General features: G+C 45.9%; 1 protein-coding gene across 3 annotated transcripts in view; it reads right to left on the bottom strand.

Moving 5' to 3' along the window:
- RGS20 (regulator of G protein signaling 20) overlaps positions 1–15,906 on the bottom strand; it is an 87,014-nt gene that overhangs the window by 18,538 nt on the left and 52,570 nt on the right. For all 3 annotated transcript variants that reach the window (XM_047073723.1, XM_047073724.1, XM_047073725.1), the window contains one exon: positions 1,665–1,813. In XM_047073723.1, the coding sequence (XP_046929679.1) occupies positions 1,665–1,813 (149 nt within the window). The remainder of the gene's footprint in view (positions 1–1,664; positions 1,814–15,906) is intronic.

The raw sequence follows: 15,906 nt of genomic DNA, 5'->3' as shown, positions 1-15,906 counted from the left end.
GCGTCTGTGTGTGTGTGTATGTGTCCCTGTGTGTATATATGTGTGTGTCTCTGTGTGTATATGTGTGTGTCTGTGTCTCTGTGTGTATGTATATATATGTGTGTATGTGTCTATGTGTGTGTATGTGTATATATGTATGTATCTCTGTGTGTGTGTATATGCATGTATGTCCCTGTGTGTGTGTGTGTATGTATATATGTGCGTGTCTCTGTGTGTATATGTGTGTCTCTGTGTCTCTGTGTGTGTCTGTGTCCCTGTGTGTCTGTGTCTCTGTGTGTGCGTCTGTGTGTGTGTGTCCCTGTGTGTATATATGTGTGTGTCTCTGTGTCTCTATGTGTGTCTGTGTCTGTGTCCCTGTGTGTCTGTGTGTGTGTCTGTGTCTCTGTGTGTGCATATGTGCGTCCCTGTGTGTGTATGTGTCCCTGTGTGTATATATGTGTGTGTCTGTGTATATATGTGTGTGTCTCTGTATGTGTGTGTCTGTGTATATATGTGTGTCTGTGTCTCTGTGTGTGTCTGTGTCCCTGTGTGTGTGTCTGTGTCCCTGTGTGTGTGTCTGTGTCTCTGTGTGTGCGTATGTGTGTCCGTGTGTATGTGTCCCTGTGTGTATATATGTGTGTGTGTGTGTATATATGTGTGCGTCTCTGTGTGTATGTGTGTGTGTCTGTGTCTCTCTGTGTGTGTGTCTGTGTCCCTGTGTGTATATGTGTGTGTGTCTCTGTGTCTCTGTGTGTGTCTGTGTCCCTGTGTGTGTGTGTCTGTATCCCTGTGTGTCTGTATCCCTGTGTGACTGTGTGTCTATGTCTCTGTGTATGCGTCTGTGTGTATGTGTCCCTGTGTGTATATATGTGTGTGTCTGTGTCTCTCTGTGTGTGTCTCTGTGTGTCTCTGTGTGTGTCTGTGTCTGTGTGTGTGTCTGTGTCCCTGTGTGTGCTTCTGTGCGTGTGTGTCCCTGTGTGTATATATGTGTGTGTCTCTGTGTGTATGTATATATATATGTGTGTATGTGTCTATGTGTGTGTATGTGTATATATGTATGTATCTCTGTGTGTGTGTGTATGCATGTATGTCCCTGTGTGTATGTATGTGTATATATGTGCATGTCTCTGTGTGTATATGTGTCTCTGTGTCTCTGTGTGTGCGTGTCTGTGTCCCTGTGTGTGTGTGTCTGTGTCTCTGTGTGTGCGTCTGTGCGTGTGTGTCCCTGTGTGTATATATGTGTGTGTCTCTGTGTGTCTGTGTCTCTCTGTGTGTGTGTCTGTGTCCCTGTGTGTCTGTGTGTGTGTCTGTGTCTCTGTGTGTATATATGTGTCTCTGTGTGTCTGTGTGTGTGTCTGTGTCTCTGTGTGTATATATGTGTCTCTGTGTCTCTCTGTGTGTGTGTCTGTGTCTCTCCGTGTGTGTGTCTGTGTCCCTGTGTGTATATGTGTGTCCCTGTGTGTGTGTGTGTCCCTGTGTGTGTGTGTGTCTGTGTCTCTGTGTGTGTCTGTGTCCCTGTGTGTCTGTGTCTCTGTGTGTGCGTCTGGGCGTGTGTGCGTGTCGTCCTTCAGAGATCCCGTATCAGCGGCAGGCACGCAGTGCTGTCTAGAAGGAATCGCAAGCTGGCACTACTCAGGGGCGCCCCCTCCCGGTCGGCGTAGTGACGACAGGGGCCCAGGGCTTACCAGGAACAGCTACAGCAGCAGCACCAGCAGAAGCAGCAGGCGTTGGAGCCGCGGCTCCCCGCTCCGTGCTGGCCCGGCGCGGGGCCGGTGGTCTCCTGGGCCGCGGGCATCTGCCGTTTCCGCACCTCCGTCCGCTCGGATCCCACGGGCTGCAACAGCGCAAGGAGAAGGGGAGGGGGCGGTTACCGCCACACAAGGCCAGGGAGTCCGCTGTGTGGACCGCTGAGAAGATGCACTGTGTCTCTCCCCACGTCATCTCCGCCAATTCTGGCCAAACCTGCTGCTTTTAATCCGTGAGTATCGCCAGCATTCACGCACGTCTGGCACCTGCCAAGCTCTGTGAAGAGCCTGATGAGTGGAGGGTCCCCGCCCTAACGCCCCCGGGTCAGTGGGGGGCGTCAGACGAACACTCCCAGCACCTACGTGACCACGTGGCGGCGGGGTCTCCGAGGAGGGCGTTTCTCAGCCTGGGCGGTCCCTCCGGGCTGAACCACAGGGGCGCAGCCGACAGCTGAGCTCCGGATGCCCACGAGGCCAGAACACGGACGTGGGAGGAAGCCAGGCCGAGATGTCAGGCATGCTACCCAGGCAGGAGGAGGAATTGTCCCAAGAGGAAGGCCACAAGTCCCGAGACCCCACTGACAGACAGTCAGGTCTTAACTAGCTGCGAAACCTCGAAGAAGCTACCCGCCTTGGGTATGCGCAAAGCCCTCGGCCTCTGCCTGCGAGTGAGTGTTGGGCAACTATTCCCAGGAAGCAAGGGAGGGCTGTGGCCTGTGGCCTGCTCCGACCTATCCTGGCATCTGCGGGGACGGTCTCCTTGGCCCACCTCAGTGGAGGTCAGGCCTCTGTAGGCGACGTCTATACCCCTCAACCTCTCCTCTTCCCGAGGACCACAAGAGTGGTTGAAGGAGACACGCAAAAAAGCGGGGGAAGAATGAGAAATTGCTGGGTGCGCTTTTGCGTTTGATACTATCATTCAATTGTTGGTGAAGTAAGAAGCAAAAAAATACCAAAGCCACATTAAAGAACCTTAAAGAGGCCTTTGGGATTAAATTCTGCATGTGTTACTCTACTCCAACACTAGATTTATCTCTTCCTACTGTGACCTATTCTTATATTCTATTGAACTTTGTCTTAATTATTATAGTTTCAGTGTATGTTTTTACACTGGGGAGGTGAAGTTCTCTTCATGGATTACAAAAAAATTGTTTCTGGCTATTCAGGTCTTTTTTCATCCAGTTGAATTTTGGAATCAGCTTTTCAAAGTCCAGAAATACCATGTTGGGGTTTTAATCAGGACCACACTGAACTTATAGATAGATTTATGGGAAATGACATCTGTTGTAAAGTAGGCTTCATGCCCAGTGCAGAGCCCAACTTGGGGGGGCTTGAACTCACAACCCTGAAATCGAGACCTGAGCTGAGATCAAGAGTTGGTCGGTCCACCGACTGAGCCACCCAGGCGCCGTGGTAATTGTTATTTTCTAAGAGATACTGATGCAACTTGCCTCATTAAAAAAAAAAAAAAAATTCCCAATAGCTTCCTAGAAGAAGAAAGGATTATGACGTAGTAATGTCAGTAGGTTTCAAGGGACTATGTTTCCAACATCTTTGCCAACACTGGGTCTCCCCAATCAGTACCTGAAGTATTTGTTCATTTAGAGCCCGTCTTCTGTATATTTTAAAGGCTTTCCTCCAATAAGTCATGCATATTTTTGACAGGTTTATTTTGAGTATGTTATAGATTAGTTTTTGCTGCTGTTGTAAACAGCAAGCTTCTAAATAGTTATTTTGGTGCATAGGAAGGCTAAGTGTTCTATACCTGCCTTCCTGCTGAATTCTCTTATGAATTCTAGTATTCTTATGAATTCTTTCTACTGATTCTCTTGGGTTTCCTAGTTGGATGATTATACTGTCTATAAATAGTCACACTTGCCTGTTTACTTTCTGTACCTTTCCAAGTACAAGCATCTTTCTTCTGCTTGGTCTTATTTCACTGGCCAGGAGGTTCCATAAATATTGAAAGTAGCAGTATTATTAGGGAACTTTGTCTTCTTTAATTTTAAAAAATGTTTTATTATTTATTTTTGAGAGAGAGAGAGAGAGAGAGCGAGAGACAGAGAGAGCGGGAGACACAGAGTCCGAAGCAGGCTCCAGGCTCTGAGCTGTCAGCAAGAGCCCGATGCGGGGCTCGAACCCAGGAACCGTGAGATCGTGACCTGAGCCAAAGTCGGACGCTGAACCGACTGAGCCATCCAGGCGCCCCACCTTTGTCTTCTTTAATGACAGCCCTTTGCCCACATGTGTCATGTGTGCTGGGGGTTTCCGGGAGAAGATAACTTCAAGGATTGAAGCAAACTTCCTTCTATCATTTACATAGTACAACATAAGTTGTGCCTGCCTATCTTATTAGTTAACATGTTTCATTTGTTTGTACATGCCTCATTTGTTAAGTCTAGGGAAGACTTAACGATTTAGTGAGCAAACACTGAGAGAACATCATCTGGTTGCTCATGGCTAAATACAGTCTTTAGAAATCAAAGGCAAATGTCATCCATGTCTGTTACACGTTTTTGAAAACAGCTTTATTGAGTGTAACAGACATACAGTCTGCACATGCTTAAGGGATGGAATTGTAAGTTTTGGCATGTACGTGCCTGTGAAACCGCCGCCACAATCCAGACCACATTATCAACTGCAACCTTCCTCACACCCCGTGGGCGTCCCTCCCTCTGGCCCCTCTCTCCTGCTCCTGACCATCACTCACCTTTCTCCCACCATATGCCAATTTGCATTTTCAAACAATTTTATACAAATGGAATATTTTTTGTCCGGCTTCTTTCAATCAGCATAACTATTCTGCGATGGGTTATGTGTATCAATCATTCATTCCTTTTGTAAAAATTTCTGAGCAGTATTCCATTGTCTAGAGGTACACAATTTGCTTATCCATGTACCTACTGCTGGACTTTTGTCATATATATATATATGACATTGTCTTCTTTTAAAAAAAATTTTTAATGTTTATTATTTTGTTTTTGAGAGAGAGAGATAGAGTGTGAGTGAGGGTGGGGCAGAGAGAGGGAGACACAGATCAGAGGCAGACTCGAGGCTCTGAGCTGTTAGCACAGAGCCTGACATGGGGCTTGAACTCACGAGCTGTGAGATCATGACCTGAGCCGAAGTCGGACATTACCCGATGGAGCCACCCAGGTGTCCCAAGACATTGTCTTCTTTTGAACATGGAAGTCTTTCATCAGACAAGATGAGAAGTGTATGTTGCTGAGATATTAAAATTTACAGCATGGGGTTCAGTTGGAACATGTTTCTAGTTTGTTCTTCCACATGGAATAATACTTGATGATTATGTTCTTTTAGTATTTCTATTGGACTAGTCATGGTTGTTAACCATTTTCCTAACTTATAATTCCTTTCTTTTCTCAGTGTTCCACATTTCAATTCATCTTTGTAGCTTCAACTTGGTCTCATAATCTATTTAATTTTTCCTCCATTTAACGTTAGGATCTCTTGTATGGTTTCTTGGAAACCTTAGATGTGGTTCAGTAATTTTGACATCTTGAATCACTTAAAGCTTTGGATAAACAAGAAATATATGCTATTCCTATAAAATCTACAAATGACCTATGCCCTCTTAGCTCCAAAATTTCTAGATGAATAGCTGATGATGAATGATGGTTCAATAATTTTGACATCTTGAATCACTTAAAGCTTTGTATAAACAAGAAATATATGCTATTCCTATAAAATCTACAAATGACCTATCCCCTCTTAGCTCCAAAATTTCTAGATGAATAGTTGATGATGGATGATGAAATCCTAGATGAATGGTTTTCACTTGATTACTAGACACTGGAGTGTTGGGTGGAGGGAGCAGTTAGCCTTGACGATTTATGCCCTGCTGAGCGTTGGTGGAACAGGAGAGTGTGAGAAAAAGCAAACAATGCTAATAAAATCTGAATATTAAGGATCAGCAACATGTTGATAATTGTTGAAGTTGTGTCATTAACACGTGGACTGTGTTATACCTTCCTCTCTACATTTCAGTAGGCTTGAAAATTTTCTTTAATAACTTATTCTTCAAATTTAAAATGTTGAATTCTATCAACAGTTACAAATCTATTGAGAATATGAATCTATTAAGAATATGAATTTCCTCCTCTGAATAGTTGATGAAGTAAATTAAATTGATGAATTTCTTAATTTTGAATCACCCTTCCCTTACTAAGTAAACTCTTCTTGGGTCTAAAAGATGGTTACTCTTATATTATACTGCTGAAATGGATTAAGTTAATATTTTATAAGGGATGTAAAAAAATCTGTCTATCTATCTATCTATCTATCTATCTTTATTAGGAAATTATTTTCGTCCTGACGATTTGCAGTTTGCCTGTAAAATTACTGGAATCTTCTAAGAGTGGCTGGTAGATTATGTTTGCAATTTCTTCTCTGACTTCTGTTCTTCTTCAGCTTCTTTCTTTGAGCATCAAACACATGAATTAAAAGGATTCGACCTATTTACAAGATTTTTAAAATAAACCATGGGTATGAATTAGCTCAGCCAGTCTTTCATATGATGACATATGGTCTGATCGGCCAGACTAGCTTCATGGATCTTTTTTCCTTTGCCCTCATCGTATCTGTGGCAGAACTCTGTACACATTTCGTTTCCATTTGTTCTTCCCAACTAACATGGAGTCAGCGCTTCTTCATCATGGCTACTGTCTTCTTCTTTTGGTAGGTGCCTGGTAGAGACTGCTGGGCATCACTTCAGTGTCTGTTTGGGAGACTCAAGCATAGCACAGGCATAATGCCCCCCAGTAGCTGGCTGCCTTTGCCTGAGGAGTTCTATGAGTGCAAGACCAATGTCAATGGCCTCAGATGCTTTATTCTATCATTTATGGCATTTCCTCAGCCTGAGGAAATGGGAATAACACGGGTTGGCAATTTATTAAATATTTAGATCTTAACCAAAGGATAATCCTACTCAAACATGGCTTTTCCAAATTCCCAGGAACGTGGCATTGAAGAGAATTCCTTCAAAGTTCAAGTAAAAGCCAAGGCAAACTCTTAATGTTGACCACAGTCTTTCAGTAATTTGGGATAAAAAGTCGTATCTTAGAAAAAAAATTTAACCTACCCATAATTAGCTCAGGAAGGTTATTTCTTATTTTCTGGTAAACTTAAGCCTGGTGGTTGGATTCCATTAATAGCTGCTTATTTCCATTATAGTTTCCAACCTCTGAGAACAGCCATTTCTTGAACTGCATGTTGGGAATATGATGACACATCAAGTATTATATGAAAACAATCTTATCTCTAAGGCCTAAGACCCGAGCTCCTGTTAGAATCATGGACAACGGTTGGGGTGCCTGGGTGGCTCAGTCGGTTGAGCATCCGACTTTGGCTCAGGTCACGATCTCACTGCTTGTGGGTTCGAGCCCCACGTTGGGCTCTGTGCTGACAGCTCAGAGCCTGGAGCCTGCTTCGGATTCTGGGTCTCCCTCTCTCTGCCCCTCCCCTGCTCATACCCTGTCTCTCTCTCTCTCTCTCTCAAAAATAAACAAACATAAAAAAAAAAAAAAAAAAGAATCATGGGCAAGGATACAGATTCATAGACAAGATCCCAGTGAAGGAGAACCAAGCACCTTAAGGGACATAAATTCAAAACCATCCTGAGCAATTCGTAGAAAATGATCCTACCATCAGGGGACAGTTCAGGCCCTTAAAGAGTTAAACCAATATACAAGGAAACTTGAGAGGACTAAGTCCCATGAAGGCAACCCCAATCCCAAATCCATCTATACAGCCTCTGAGTTCCTTTTTCTATCACAAACCTTGGCTCTTGAAGTATGTTCCCTCTGGGCAAGTACCCCTCTGTAGATCACACGTGAAAATTACTAAAGGGAAACCTCACTAAAATGGAGTCAGGGGACCAGAAGGGGGAGCTCTCACCCCTTCTGGCTCAGTGTCAATTACAGCAAGAACTGCCAATTACAGACCCCAACAGAAGACTCCTTAACAGGAAAGAATCATCAATTACAGGCCACAACAGGAAAAGATACACATTGCCTCTCCTACAAGAAACTGACGACCCCAGCAACTCAGCCAATGGGAAACCATCATCACCATGAACTCTTGCTTTTCTCAAATGTGTATATTTTCAAAACAATCCCTCCCCCAACTTCCTCCTCCATAAAATAACATTATTCTCCTTTGTTGGACTAGCCTATGGTTTTTTTGCCGTGGCTTGCCTGTCCTGCATTGCAATTTTCTGCTATTCTCGAATAAACCTGTTTTTTGCTGGTAAAAGAACTTTTACTTTTATCACAGTAAATGTCCTTAATTTCTGTTTTCATTTCTACTATTCTTTATTTATCTACTTGCTTGAAAACTATTTTGTCAGTTTTCTCCTCACCTCTGGCACTAAATTTGTAGTTCGTTTATTTTCAGTCATTGCTGTTTTCTAATTAATGCATTTTGGGCTACACATTTTTATCCAATTACTGCTTTGATCATAGCCATGAGTTTTGATGTGTGGCACTACTGTTGAATTCTAAAGAGCTCAAATCTAATTTCAGCTCAGATTTTTTTTATCCAAGGTTTTTAGAAGTTTATGTAAAAAAATTTTTTTAAATGTTTATTTTTGAGAGAGAGAGACAGAGTATAAGTGGGGGAGGGGCAGAGAGAGAGGGAGACACAGAATCCAAAGCAGGTTCTAGGCTCTGAGCCACCAGCACAGAGCCCGATGCGGGGCTCGAGCTCACAAACTGTCAGATCACGACCTGAGCCGAAGTCAGACGCGTAACCGACTGAGCCACCCAGGTCCCCCTTAAAAATAAACTTCTGAGGGGCGCCTGGGTGGCTCAGTCGGTTACGCGTCTGACATTGGCTCAGGTCATGATCTCGTGGTGAGATCGAGCCCTGTGTTGGGCTCTGTGCTGACAGCTCAGGGCTTGGAGCCTGCTGGGGATTCTGTCTCCCTCTTTCTCTGCCCCTCCCCTGCTCACACTGTGTCCCACTCTGTCTCTCTCTCAAAAATAAACATTAAAAACATTTAACAAGTTTATTTTTAGTTTCTTGACTAGCCTCTCACTAGCGTCTGTATATTTTTTGCACTGATTAGAAAATGTAGCCTGACTTTACGACTTCTGAATATATTGAGATTTTGGGGTAATCTTCTTCGAAGTTTAAAAAGAGGTAGCTTTACTTACCTACAGTTTTGCATTTTTCAGAATATCATATAAACGAGATGATACAGTGTGTAGCCACCTCTAGAATTTTCCATTCGTTTTCCGGGATCATAATGTCAATGGATGCAAGAACCTATTAGTCTGGGCACTTGCGCCACAGCGGGAATGGGGCGGACCCAGCACAGGACACTCGTCCTCACGACTAACAACTCCATCATTCCCGCGACGCTTTTGTTATCCTATGTTGCAGAAGTAACCGATTTGAGTTTTGCCTTTTCTCTGCCTTCGCACTGAAGAAGCTACTAATGAAGTCAAAACGGGGTGGGAGGAGAAGGCAGAGAACTATTTCCGGTATTTTATCGCTTTAGGAATTCCAAGTACACCAACCCTACTAGGTCATAGGTTTGGACTACAAACAAGCGTGAGACCCCTTTTGCACTAACCACACCGGCACACTCACCAATTGTGCCTTCTTTCCTGTCATGCCCTATACCTGCCTTCCCCGATATTTTTTTCGAGCCTGTTCAACCGACTGGAACAAAGCTCCCTTCCTCAGGAGCCACTTCTGGTCATTTAACTTCCACTGCTCGCTGAGCTCCCACTGACAGTGGCGCTGAGATGCACGAAAAGAACAGTGGTGATACTCCAGGAATATTCTCTGTGCTGCAACCTTTTTTTTTTTTTTTTTTTTAAATTTTTTCTTTTTTACATTTATTTATTTTTGAGAGACAGAGAGAGACAGAGCACAAGTCAGGGAGGGCAGAGAGAGAAGGAGACAGAGAATCCCAAGCAGGATCCAGGCTCTGAGCTGTCAGCACAGAGCCCAACGCGGGGCTCGAACTCACGAACCGCGAGATCGTGACCTGAGCCAAAGTCAGATGCCTAACCGACTGAGCCACCCAGGCGCCCCTCTGTGCTGCAACCTTAAGAGAGACTCTCGTTTCCTTGTTCTCTGCAGTAACATTTCTGAGTACTTAGCAGAATTTGCTCCTGATTTTTACCCTTCTTTTGGTCTTCCTGCCTTTTAAGTTTCCGCAGTCTGGAAAAGCTTTTTTCTAACATTAATTTTGCCCTGGATGCAGGATGGGTTTTCACAGATACCACCTTTACTCGTATAGTCTACACCTCGATCCTGACACGCGGGGCAAGCACACCCAGGGCGCGCTCGATACGTGGCGCAGGGCTGAGTGTCAGCCTCCCGCAGGTTCTGCAAATGTGTGTTCTTCAGGTTGGGTGCTCACCGTAGGGTGGGGGCAGTGGAGGGAGCTAGGACCCAGGACCCTCTCAGACGGTGCCTAACTTCTGAAAAACTAGAAGGATTCAAGTGAACGGGCTGGGGAAAGGGAACTGGTAAAAGTCCTTACACGCGTTGGAGGGAGGTGCAACTCTGGTGTGATGGGCTCCGGGCTTCTGGGACCTGAGAGCGGCTATTTCTGAAGGTGTTTGGCTTTGAGTGGGGTTAAACCCCATGGGATGTCTCTTTCATTCAAGAATCTGTACCATGGGGGCGTCTGGGGGGCGCCTGGGTGGCGCCTGGGTGGCTCAGACTCTTGACTTCACCTCAGGTCATGATCTCACGATTTGTGAATTTCAAGCCCCGCCTCGGACTAACAGTGTGGAGCCTGCTTGGGACTCTCTGTCTCCCTCTCTCTCTGCTTCTCCCCTGCTCATGCTCTGTCTCTCCCTCAAGGTACATAAATAAACCCCAAAGAATCTACCCCTTGAAGTTCGACAAACAGACCAACTGAAATCAGCAGGGTCCATTTTACTACTCAGCTCTCCCTGGGGTTAGCTTAGCTGCTTAGTCTGAAAACAGCAACAGGAGAACGTGGCTTTCTCTGAGTCACACGGTCCAAGCGGTAACACCGGATCACCTGATGCTAAGTAAGTCACAACCAGGCCCACTGCCCGTCGAAGGCTTCCACCCGTTATTACTAGCTACTGGGAAAGAAGCTGAACCCAGGTCAACAGTGATGTTTCTGTTTTCTTTAGCTGGATCCTGAGATAAACCAATTTCAAGTCTGAGGGAATGGCGGCACGTTGCCCTGTGGTACAGTCATCACCACAAAGAAGTCCAACTCATTCGAGCTCATGAAAGATTAACGAAGAGCTGGAAGCTACTTGCACTGACTTCGACATGGTCAAATGGACCAAAACTCCAACCAGAGCTGTGTCTTCTATTTTATATGACCCAGAGAGCTAACGGTTTTTAGTAGCTCATGGGTTTTGGTGGGAGATCTGAACTCTTCCTCTGTGTAAAACTATGAGCTTTCAAAAATTTGTCTTGGTTTTACTGTCTGAATGATTTGGGGGCTATTTTAAGACAAAACCGGCTCATTGTTCTAGAAGGGGAAGTCAACTGAAAGCGTACTAATAACAATAGACATTTCAGAATTACAATTACTTCCAGATGGATGCTTACACATGTCCTCACCTCTTAAAAAAAGTACTTAAGTATGTTACCATCTGTTTTGCAGTGACTTTGAATGGAAATCTTTACTCTTCTGTTTAAATAGCTGCGGCCAAGTTTAAGACTACAATAGTCATGTCTTTCGCTTCTTTTCTGTTGTTACTAAATGAACATATTGTGTAACTCAACTTTTATGATGGCTTTTGGGAAATATTAGAAGTAGTAAGAGTATGATCTGAAGGAAATTAATCAATTATGCATGTTTTAAGTTGTTCTTTCTTAATGCCAACCAACAGTTCAAGAACATCTTGCGAGTACTGATTGAAATCTTCATCCTGGGCTTTCCTTATCCCAGGAGACCATGGGAATTTCTCAAGGAGATTGTAGATGGGTGCATTCCCCACGATAACTTAGCCCAGAGGCACCTCTCAAAGTACTGAATGTGAACTGAAATGCTTGTGGGCCTGCTTTGGGGAATCTTCAAATCATTAAAGAATGTGTCAGTCAGTCATTAATGGTGCGCATGAGAACTTCTGCCGGCTTTTTAGTGTTTCTCAGCAAGGAAGAGGCCCTCTAACAAGAATTTATGAGCAATCACTGCAAATTGCAGGGAAAAAAAAAGGACAACATATTTGCAACATGGAAAAATTAATGCCTACATTCGAACTTACTTCAACGGACAAACCTACCCATGGTCTCCCTCTTCCTGTCTCGATAGCAACGCTGTTGTCTCTCCAGTTGTCTACGAGAGCTTGAAGCCACCCTCCGCCGCTCCCAGTCACAACTCCTGGCAAAGCCAAATGAAGTCTGTCCCCAGGATGCCTTTCGCCTCCACCCCCCACTACTTCTCCGCGTGCCTTAGGTAACGTCTCCAGCCTTGGATTATGAAGGAAGTCTCTGCCCTCCATTCTGGCCTTGGCTCACTAGAAAAAGGGTGAAATTCTGGAAGGAGCTATGAGAGAGTCGTCATTGCCCTTCCTCCCTCTATGGTCTTTCTTTTTTACTCCTTCTGAGACACCATTTTAGGTGGTACTTGGTAGGGAAGGAGTTGACTTTGCGATGAGTGTGCTTTTGCTTGGGAGATACATTTTCATTTTGGATAGCTGGGAAGGTGAGGTTGGGGGAGCAGCGAAGCAGAGGTTATCGGGGGCACCTGGCTGGCTGTCAGAAGAGTGTGTGAACTCTTGATCTCAGGGTCGTGAGTTTGAGCTCCATGTCGGGCATAGAGATTACTTAAAAAAAAGAAAAGAATAGGTTTTCTTTTTTTCTCTTTTTTTAATGTTTATTTATTTTTGAGAGAGAGAGAGAGAACGCAAAGGAGGAGGAGCAGAGAGAGAGGGAGGCACAGGATCTGAAGAAGGCACCAGGCTCTGAGCTGTCAGCGCAGAGCCCGATGTGGGGCCCGAACCTATGAACCGCGAGATCATGACCTGAGCTGAAGTCGGACGCTGAACCGACTGAGCCACCCAGGCGCCCCAAGAACAGGTTTAAGGGAAGCAGCATGGACAGTGCTAGGTCATCAGGGTTAGAAACCTGACAGAGACCATGGGCAGAAACTGGGCAGGACTGTGGTCTGCTTCTCGTAGTTTCTTGTCTGTTATGTCGCAGGGACCTAACTGCTGTGGAAGGTGGCTGGCTGGAGAGCTGATGTAGTCAAGATACAGTTAATATGAATTCTGGGGCTATGTTAGCTAGCATTCCAGATTAGTCAAATTTGACACACTTTTCTAAACTGGCATTTCTTTTCCTGTAACGATTGTTGGGTGTCTCATCTGTTCCCCATACCCAAACATTTTAAAAAGAAACCTACATCAAAACATCAATATAGTGTTTTTTTCCATGATGGTGGAATAGGAGTGCCTAGCATATAGGAGGCACTAGAAATAATAGATGCAAAATATATGGACATATCTACACGAACATACATACATGCACGCACACACACACACATGCACAATATTGATAGCACAACGGCTCCATAAATTAACCTGCCCATTTTCATTTAGAGGAAATTAATTCCCAATGTATGAACAGATTCCACCTGATCCCTCTGTCAAAAATATAAAAATCAGGGGCTCTTCGGTGGCTCAGTCAGTTAAAGCAACCGACTGTGGCTCAGGTCATGATCTCATGGTTTGTGAGTTCAAGGCCCGCATTGGGCTCTCTGCTCTGAGAACAGAGCCCGCTTTGGATCCTCTGTCCCCCTGCCTCTCTGCCCCTTCCCCTCCCCCCCAAAAAATAAAAATAAAAACATTTAAAAACCATAAAAATCAGTCATTTCTGGGGGTGCCTGGGTGGATCACATGGTTAAGCCTCCGACTCTTGTTTCGGCTCAGGTCATGATCTCACAGCTTGTGAGTTCAAGCCTCGAGTCGGGCTCTGTGCTGACAGCGTGGAGTCTGCTCGGGATTCTCTTTCTCCCTCTCTCTCTCTCTGCCCCTTCCGCTACTTGCTCTCTCGCTCTCACTCAAAATAAATAAACTTTGAAAAACCAGTAATTTTTGTTTTGACATTTAAAAGTTTAGCTTTTTCTTCATTTTCACAGCAAGGTCCCTAAAGTAATAGTCAGTGTAATGATTCCATTGCAGACACAGCCCGGAACAGCTGAAATAAGGAAGAAATACCAAGTGATGGCGGTCACATTGCCGACGGGAGTGCAAACCGGTCCGACCACTCTGGAACACTCCCAGAATCCACAAAAGCTGACTGCATTCGCACCCTCCGTCCCAGCCGCTGCAGCGCTTAGTACACATTCCCCGGAAAGGGTGCGCCAAAAGCATGCGTTCCTAGGCTACTCTTGGATGCACTATACACAGTAGCCTCAAACTACTCAAATGTCCGTCAATGGCGGGATGGCTAGATTGCGGTGTGTGCATCCAATGGAGTATTATTCAGCAATGAGCATGATCGATCTACAATCACGTCGACACACACAAGAATCTCACCAACAGGGGCGCCTGAGTGGCTCAGTCGGTTGAGTGTCCGACTTCGGCTCAGGTCATGATCTCACGGTCCGTGAGTTCGAGCCCCGCGTCGGGCTCTGTGCTGACGGCTCGGAGCCTGGAGCCTGCTTCGGATTCTGTGTCTCCCTCTCTCTCTCCCCCTCCCCTGCTCATGCTCTGTCTCTGTCTCAAAAATAAATAAAAACATTAAAAAAAAAATCTCACCAACAACGTGGAGTTAAGAGGAGCCAGACGGAAAAAGATGGTGCCCTGCGTGGTGCTATTGCAAGAAAATACGAACCCTGGCGAAATCGTCCTGTGCGGTCAGGGGTCAGAGCAGGGCTTCGCCTTGGTGAGGACGTTTCTGGGAACTTGCGGTGCGCGGTCGCCACAATCTGGATGCCGGTTACAGGGGTGTGGGCAGGGGGTACATGCGTCAAACCATAGGTGTGCTTTTCTCTCTGTCTGGCATGGTTTTAAAGAAAGCGAGCATGAAAACAGGAAAGCCGAGAAGACACGGGAATGGAAGGAGGGTGGAACAGGGGTTTATAATTATCCCGGGTGTCTGCCACCTGCCAGGGCGTCCTGACTTCCCGCGCCCAGGAGGCTCCAAGCAGGGGAGCGCTCGCGGGGAAATCTTCCCAGCGCTAAGAGCGTGCACATGGGCCTGCAGGTGCTGGCTCGCCTCCGCTCGCCTCCGCACCTGTTCCTCTGCGATCTACTCTCGCTGCCAGGGGTCTGCCCCATGCTTTCAATGTTTTTGACCCTGATGTCGAAGAACCAGAGAGCATCATGGAGGAGGCGTGTTTTAAAGCGTGTAAGAGTGCCTGAGATGCTGTCCATTTCACACGGCAGCCCTGCAAAGCTCTTGGCAGAAATCTGGAGTCCAATGAGCGCGATCGCGGCCTCGCGCGCGATTTTTGTGTGTGCCGCAGCATCCTGGGGCGTTGTCAACAAGACATTGTGAGAAATGGTTGACATCCTTCCTGGCTGCTTCGTTTCACGGTGTCTCAAAGGTGGAAAATATGTCGAGTCTTTGTTTGACGACTTATCCGGGGGATCAGGCAAAGAAAGGGTCAAAAGGTTAAAAATATGACCACGTTGTTTGTTTTCAAAGGGTTTTCCTGCTGAGCTGGTCACACTTTTATTGAGCTCCCCAGTGAAGTGGTCCGGGGGTGGGGGTGGGGGGCCGCAGGGTGAGCCTGACCGTCTCTGCCAGGGGCGCATGTTCTAGTCAAAGAAGCAGACAAAAACCATGACAGCGAACAGGTAAGAAAACTTCGGGCACGAGATGTGCTAAGGGATGCTAAAAGGGTTGACACCCCGTAACATGATGAGGGTAGTGGCCAGGGAAGGTCTCTGAGAGGGGGACCTGAGATGAGACCAACGATTTGGAGGTAGGCACACAGAAATGTTGGGGGTGCTTCTAAGAAGGAATTACAAATACGAATGACACTGGCACGTTCCTGGAACACGCAGGAAGGGTGGTGAATGATGAAAGGTGGAAGGCGTTGAGCACACGTGAGTCAGGGGGATGAGAAGGAGCTCAGAGACCAGGGACCTCGGATTTCTCCAAGAGGACTGATGGAGAAGTGCCAGAGTGAGCCAATGGGCCATGGGCGTGGGTTTCGGGACGGGGTTTCGGAGGCGGAGCAGCGGGGGACGGCTGACTCCAG

This window comes from Lynx rufus, unplaced genomic scaffold (genome assembly GCF_022079265.1).
Source record: "Lynx rufus isolate CCGP_SWC_20201006 ecotype Redwood Valley unplaced genomic scaffold, mLynRuf1.p SCAF_12, whole genome shotgun sequence".
Lineage (NCBI taxonomy): Eukaryota > Metazoa > Chordata > Mammalia > Carnivora > Felidae > Lynx > Lynx rufus.
The sequence above is the reverse complement of the archived record's forward strand: the minus strand, read 5'-3'. Positions and strand labels throughout refer to the sequence as shown.